This window comes from Carcharhinus amblyrhynchos, chromosome 34, assembly GCF_965287045.1.
Source record: "Carcharhinus amblyrhynchos chromosome 34, sCarAmb.v2.hapA, whole genome shotgun sequence".
Classification (NCBI taxonomy): Eukaryota; Metazoa; Chordata; class Chondrichthyes; order Carcharhiniformes; family Carcharhinidae; genus Carcharhinus; species Carcharhinus amblyrhynchos.
Window position 1 is genome coordinate 138,123 of NC_137357.1, and position 7,847 is coordinate 145,969.

The window sequence follows — 7,847 nt, forward strand, 5'->3', positions numbered from 1 at the left end:
CGTAGACTGTGTATCGAAGACAAGCAAGACAGCTCAATCATTTCCACATGACTTGTCTTCGTAGAATATTACACATCCGATGGCATGACAAACTAACAGACCCTGACGTTCTGTCGAGAGCAAGTCTACCATCAGTCCACACACTGCTGATGAGAGCGCAGACCCGGTGGGCAGGTCATGTCATCTGTATGTCAGGCGAGCAGATACCCAAGCAGTTCCTTTTTGGGGAACTCTCTGCTGGAAGACGCTCCCATGGAGGGGGGAAGAAACGTTTCAAAGACACACTCAAAGCCTCCCTGGAGTCGCTGGACATAGACATGGCCCACCTGGGAAACGCTGGCACAAAACCGCCCTACCTGGCGCTGCCTCATCCACAAAGGCTGTCAAGCTCACGAAGCAAGGTGTATTGCTGAAGCAAAACTTAGGCGTGAGCTGCGCAAGTCCAGAGCCACCAGCGGAACAACGACAGTGTCTACACAAGTCTGTCCAATATGGGCCAGGACATTCCGAGCCTGGTCAGTCATCTTCGGACACACCGCAACCAGCCTCAAGATGACTATTAGTGTCAAGGTCCTCATCGATGACGGTGGACGAACAACAACAACAACATTTATCTGAGAAAGGACACAGAGAACGATCATGATGTTAATCTGAACTTTGCAGATTAGACCAGCTAACACAATCCATCGAGCCAACTGCAGCAGTGTCGGAGCACCGGATCTGATATGGGTTCAAGAAACAGAAAACAAAATCAGGATTTCTTCTACATAATCTCTGTTCTTTATTGTCTAATATGAAGTACATTTTAGCGACTCCGGGAGAAATGATCTCGCTAACAAGTGATCATGCAAAGGCATACATTTGACATGTGTAGACACGAGTTCCAACGTTGCAACAATAAACCTTGAGGTATGTTGAAAGTCAATAAACTCGATGATCCGTGAAGCAACAGCAATATTATTTGGCAAAAAGGGACCGAAAAAAACGTTTGATTTCGACACTCCCTGCTAAGATAACATAATGCATTTTTGCAAAAAGAAAGCCATGCCGACCAATATAGACCAAACGGCTGAAGCAGAACATTACGTTGAGGCAAGCAGAACAACCATTCCTGAAACGGCGATGCTATCCTCGGCAATACCAAAAAAAAATGTCATATATGTTTACAATGTAGAACTACCAGTTAATCTGAGTGGTCACAAGATATGTTTTACTCTGGCACCAACATAGATTAATTCCAGAGTTTGGTAGATGTTGAAGTGCTCACTGAAGGGAGTAAATAGGTTTCTCGCAACGCCAAATAATATTTTGCTCTGGGTCCACTAAGATTGATAGCTCTGAGTCCGGGCTTCACACTCACATACAATTACGCACCTCAGATTATGTTTATAGAATCATATGATCATTTCACGTCACAGTACAAAGAGGTCAGGACAATCTGCCTCACTTGAATTCACAAAGGGAAGCGACCTCCCAGAGGAGGGTTGCAAATAGCCAGACAGGTAACCACACAAAATCAAGGCTGACAGAGCAAGTTGCATCAACACATTTTTAGCACCGGGAACATGCTAGTTTCTGTGAATTAACAGAATAGTCTCCAGAGACCAGTGGAACAATTACACTAACATGAACTATGATTGACACCATATACAAGTTATGTATTTCCTTTATTATATTTCAATATGATGTTCAATGCTTTTTAATGTAGATGGTGCCCACACAATTGTGAGTACAATTTATTTTCATATCGGCTGCTCAACTTCATCCCGCCCTTCAATCAGATTCTGCGATGCATTGGACTATCACAGTTCTCCCATTCCAGTCAGGTTTAGAGTGTAGATGAGATCAAATGTGGTCTCTGTTCCATACAGTTTTGCCATTTCTTTCCCCATGATACTGATCTGCGTGTACAAAAGACGTTCTGACTGATTCGGCCAGACTGTTCGCTGGAAGTGTTGTAGTACTCATGGAAACTTTGTGAAAATGGCTCACTGAGTCTCTCTGGGACACTTGGACTGTTTCTTCCCGAATAGATTTGTAACTAAAGCACTAATGGTGACGCGAGTTTTCTTTTTGTGTTTGTGCCAATGATTACTCCAAATGGAAATCCACCAAAAGAGGTTAGTCAATGGAAATAAATTGGGTTCGGGGTGAAAGACATCAGTACCCTTGAAGCAGAGCTCGAGGCATCTATAGGGAGAGTAGCCAATACCTTCGAACAACTCGAACACGCGTGCAGGATGACATGAAACTGGGACTTAAGACCAAACTGCTGTTTTATACCGTATATATTCCAGACACCAAACACAATAGCTATGGAAAACTGGCTACACATCACGATCTAGAATTTTTTTTTGTTCTCATCTGCTGGCTCGCCATGGGTCTATGCCAAATGGAAATCAATAATAAATTCAGAAGACTAACGAAGGAAGAACTTGGACTTTTGGTGGGAATTATTATATAGAGACAACTTAGGAGGATCAGGTATGGCCACGGGATGGAAGACTTTTGTATACATGTGACCTCCTGCCTGGCGAGTCAGCCACAAAAGACGTCAAAGACGTCAATGCTCCAAACATTTACGAATGCCGAATATACCGATAGAAATAGCGAAGTGGTGGCACCACGTTTGAGGTGGCGTCCATCATGGCAATTGGCAGTGACTGTAGGACCTTGGGAAAAGACACCAAAGTCAAATATTAAAACCAGCCAAGTCAATTGACAGCGTCAATATCACAGTTTCTGCAGGATCTTCCTCTCAAATATCGGTCCTGACTGACATCAGCAATGATACAATAAATTAAGAGCGTTTGATTAAGCGCTTTGCTTCTTCCCTGTATATCATATCTCAGGGCTGGAAGGAAGTATTCACGACCGACATATACCTAGTACATAGGAAAATTCACAGTGGCTTAATTGCAGTGTAATGTAAACCTTACGTGTGACTAATGAATAAATACTATTTCAATATATTTGTGTTTAGAATGAGGCGCACCATTCCAGCTGAGACATAAGAACTTAAGAACATAAGAAATAGGAGCAGGAGTAGGCCATCTAGCCCTTCGAGCCTGCCCCGCCATTCAATAAGATCATGGCAGATCTGAAGTGGATCAGTTCCAGTTTCCCGCTTTCTCCCCATAACCCTTAATTCCCCTGTCTGTCAGAAACCTAATAAGTCATCACAAATATATTAATCTGATATATTTTTACCATGTATCCCTCCTTTTCTCCAATGTAACTTGTTTTTCTTTAGTTTTTCTTGATGCAATGCTCCATCTGCTCACTGTTTATCAGTTAAACAATATTGATGTCATATGAAAAATGGACCTTCCCCATTCCTCTGTTCTTCCCTTTTTATTGTCAAAATCACATCTTCACGGACAGTGCCTGGGAATCGATACATTGTAGATTCCGTGACAATTATTTTATGTTGCTCTTGATTGCACAATTTGGCGAAGCCCAGACACAGAACATGAACATCTCATTCCCTGTCAGCCATGTCAGGTACTACAGCAATGACCTGACTAAGTTCATCAAATAATTTTCCATTCACATATTTGTGATGATTTCCATATATTACATTTCCTTTACAAACACAAAATTTTGTTGCATTTATTTGTGGCCTCTCGAGCTTTATCAGCAACATTTGACCAACAGGCTGAATTCATAAGTTTCATAACCTTTAATCTCTCCATTAAACACAATCACATCCTTAAAAAAAAACTGTATAAATTCACGTTGGTCCAGTTTGCCAGAGGATACAGTATTTACTATATCCTTTCCCTCAGCAATCCTATGTTATCCACCACTTGTTTATGTTGGTACAAAATAGATTGTAAGGGGATAACCGAACCAGTTTGTTCAGTAACTGTAATTAATGTCATTCTCCCGAGAACCCAGCTGTGCCTCTGGAGAGATTGTCACGTCTATTAATAGTTCAAAGAATGAGGGATAGTTCAGAATCTGAGAGCAACAGACTCGCATTTTACAACATCGGGTGAGGATCTGAGAACAGTCGATTGAATGGTTCAACATCGGATCAGAATCTGAGAACAACTGATTGGGAAGTTAAACAAAATGGATGAGAATCTGAATATAACAGCCTGGAATGTTACAGCAACGGACAGATCTTTATCCGGGGCTCTTTACGATCTTTTTAGTTTTTACGAAAACATGTCACCGTTATGGCGGCTCGAATGCATCCTGAAAGTTATTCAAGCTGGATACTATCCACTTCTCGCGATCATTGGTGTGCCAAGTAAGTAGTTATAAGCATTTATTATTTCTATTAACAATGTTGAACTACAGTGTTTGTGTATTTCCTGCCGATGGATCACCCAGGCTCGGAATGTTGGATCTATTCTCTCCCCACAGACGCTGCCAGACTTGCAGAGATTTCCCAGCATTTTCTGTTTCTGTTTCAGATTCCAGAATCCACAGATTTGCCTTTAACAATATATTGAATTATTGGGTTAGGGGTAGGTTTAGGGTTAGATTTTGGGAACACTGTATCCATTGTCTTCAGTTATCCTCACAATCTGTGCTTTCATGCTCACTGATTCCAGTCCTGTCGCAGAGCAGGAGCTGAGGTCCCCCCCTCTGACACTGAACTGAGTTTAAATCCCAGATCATCTCAATCATCAATTTCGCTTAATAGCATTTGGCAAAATCAACATTGTATTGTGTATATATAAACATAACGTGACGTTAAACCCTTTACAAAACGTTGTGCTTCTCTTTCCTGCGGCGAGATAACATTCCCACCTTCACCAATTTGTCCGTTTAACTGCATAATTCCTGTTCCCTGGAATAATTTGAGAGAACAAATATGTACATTCTGCAAAACGTTCAGCTCCTTCAATTTTATTTTTCGTATGTTCTAAAAACAATGCATTCACCCACCGTCAGAAAGCCTGCCGTAACATCTCTGAAAGTGTGCTGAAGATGCATCACTTTGTCAGAATCTCAGTGCCAATCTGGCATCCAAAATATCATCCAACCTATTATGTGTCCCATGACCATAGCTGTTCATGCCCAACACTGTAAGATCTCTGAACTGTGACATTTCCTTACTTGCCTCATCTGTCGCTTGAAGATATCCGTGTTTTCTTTTTACATCCATCCTTGGTTGTTCGAGGACACTCCTACGTTAACCACTCGCAAACTTGGCAACAAAATATCAGAGTTCTTGAAAAGGTTGTTGTCCGTGTACTTACTCACGCATGTCTTCTGTTATCCAAGATCTTGCTGATATATCGAGACTCCCGGTCAATTATTCGGATCATAGAATATTAGAACACAAAGTGGCTTTTCAGTCCATTGTACCTCTGCCAGCCATTAGCCAACTGTATATTGCAATCTCAGTTATCACTTTTTTCCCCCCACAGACTTGGTTGATGTGCTGCTTGAAGGCCCCATCTAAATTCTTCATACATGGTCTGAATGTTTCCACCTCTGTCACCCACATAGGCAGCGGGTTCCAGATTCCCACTGTCTTTGTGGTGAAAACGCTTCACATCAAACACACGACATTAACGGAATCTTGCTTCATTCCTTTAATCTATGCCCCTGGTGATTGACCCCTCTACTTGGGGTGACATTTCCTTCTAATCTGCAATTGTTTTGCCTCTCACGATGTTCAGTGAAGTGTCTGCTCAACCTACTTTAATGGAAGGATAAAAATCCTATCCGAACCATTCTCTCTTCACATCTGAAACGAATTAACACAAGCAATCTCCTGGAAAATCGCTACAGCGCCCTCTGGAATGCAATCACATGCTCCGTCCAGCATGGCGAATAGAACTGCACACCATTCTCCATTTGTGGACTAATGGTTGTTTTAGATAGCCCAACCATACCTCCCTCCACTAAATCTCTCTTCCATGGCTAATAAATTAGACGCCCTCTTAACAACCTGTGCCACAGCGTTGTGTACCTTCCGACATACACCACACCTTTCATTTGGCTCTTTGTACTTCCTGCATTCTGTCGTTCATTGTACATTCTCTTGCCTTGTTGGAATGCAAAAATGCGTCTGTTCGGACGTGCCAAGTTTAAATTAAAGTTCCCACTGGTTTATCAACTTGCCCAACCCGTCTGTATGATTCTGTAATCTTCCTCACGATTGACCCCATTATAAATTTGCATACCTTCTGTGAACTTCAAGTTCATACCTTCACTGTTAAGGTGAACATGATTAACGTTCACTACAAGCAGCAAAGAGCCCGCACATATCATTATTTTACACCAATGCACGCAAGTTTCCAGTACAAGAACCAGCTTCAAATATGATCTTCTCACTCCTGCATATTCCTCTCTAGTTTGTCGCGTGCCCTTCTAACCATGTATTTTTAACTTATTGATCAGTTTCCCGTGCGGGATCTTGCCAAAATCCTTCCTGAAATCCAGTTAGAATGCATCAACTGCAATGCCCTACATCAACACATTTGACAATGCAATTAGTACTCAATTAATGTCGTAATTTTACTTTGAGCCTGATTGTGAGTAACCGTGTTTCTTTCACTTCCCCACAGTTAATTTACTGACAATTGTGGTCCTGTCTCGAGGAAAATGTGGTCTTTCTAAATGTGTGACACGCTACCTTATCGCCATGGCAGCAGCGGATCTAATGGTTGTTATATTCGACCTCATATTGAGGCACATTCCAATCGTTTTTAAGGAGCAATTTCAATTCCTGTTGACCATCCCCACATGCAACATTCACGCCGTCTTTCTTTTTGCAGCCACCGACTGTTCTGTCTGGTTCACTGTCACTTTCACTGTCGATCGATTTATAGCGATTTGCTGCAAAGAGCTAAAAACAAAATATTGCACTGAGAAAACGGCGACTGTTGTTTTAGGGACAGTGACAGCATTGAGTTGCTTAAAAAACATTTCCTGGTATTTTATGCTCACAGACGAGTATCGGGAGCGAAACCAACCTTGGTTTTGTACAGTACGTATCAAGGATATGATTTCTTTGGTCTGGGGAACAATTGAGTTTCTTCATTATATTCTAACCCCGGCAGTCCCCTTTGTCCTGATTTTGCTGCTTAATCTTTTCACCGTCAGACACATTCTACTGTCCAGCAGAGCCCGCAGAAGACTCCGGGCTCACAACAGTGGGGAGACCTCCAAAGACCCCGAGATGGAAGTTCGAAGGAAATCAATCATTTTACTGTTTGTTATTTCAGCCAATTTCATTATATTATGGTCGGTGATTATGCTATTTACGATATGGAACCGGATGGATTATTTGGGATATGAATACATGTATCTCCATTGGTTTGTGCAGGAATTGGGATTCATGATGCAGTTTCTGAGTTGTTGCACAAATACTTGCATTTATGCAGTGACACAGACAAAATTCAGAGAGCAGTTGAAAAATACCTTGAAAAATCCCTTTAATCTGTAATTCATTGACGGGCATAACCAAATCAAAACAATACGAAACGTTACATTAAATGTAATGATCGGTATGTGCTGCTGTTCTAATGGTTGGCTCGAGGCTGATTTTAATTTTCTCAGGAATAGTGGGGCCTCATTCTTATTAGAAGAGGCTAAGATTTGATAGTCACCACTTGGGCATAAAATAAGTAGAAAATAATTCCAGGAAGTGAAATATGAGTGTCAGGTAACCAGGAACAGCAGAAAAATATATGAGATTCCTCAGTTATGACGTTTTGATCAAATAAATTCGGTGGTGTCGGGAATTTGAAATGATATCAGGGATATCAGGAGAATGGATTAACATTTAATATTGTGGCATGGCTGATAATTGGTGGTGCACTATTGGATATGTCCGGTTATAACCTGTGGTGTTGATGCTGCAAGGAGCCAGCCTGATA

General features: G+C 41.6%; 1 protein-coding gene across 1 annotated transcript; it reads left to right on the top strand.

Moving 5' to 3' along the window:
* Positions 1-4,173: 4,173 nt before the first annotated feature.
* Positions 4,174-7,414, top strand: LOC145361217 (putative G-protein coupled receptor 139). Its single transcript, XM_080216853.1, has 2 exons — positions 4,174-4,258; positions 6,534-7,414. Exons 1-2 carry the CDS (start codon positions 4,174-4,176, stop codon positions 7,412-7,414), a joined length of 966 nt encoding a protein of 321 aa, XP_080072979.1.
* The last annotated feature ends 433 nt before the right edge of the window (positions 7,415-7,847 follow it).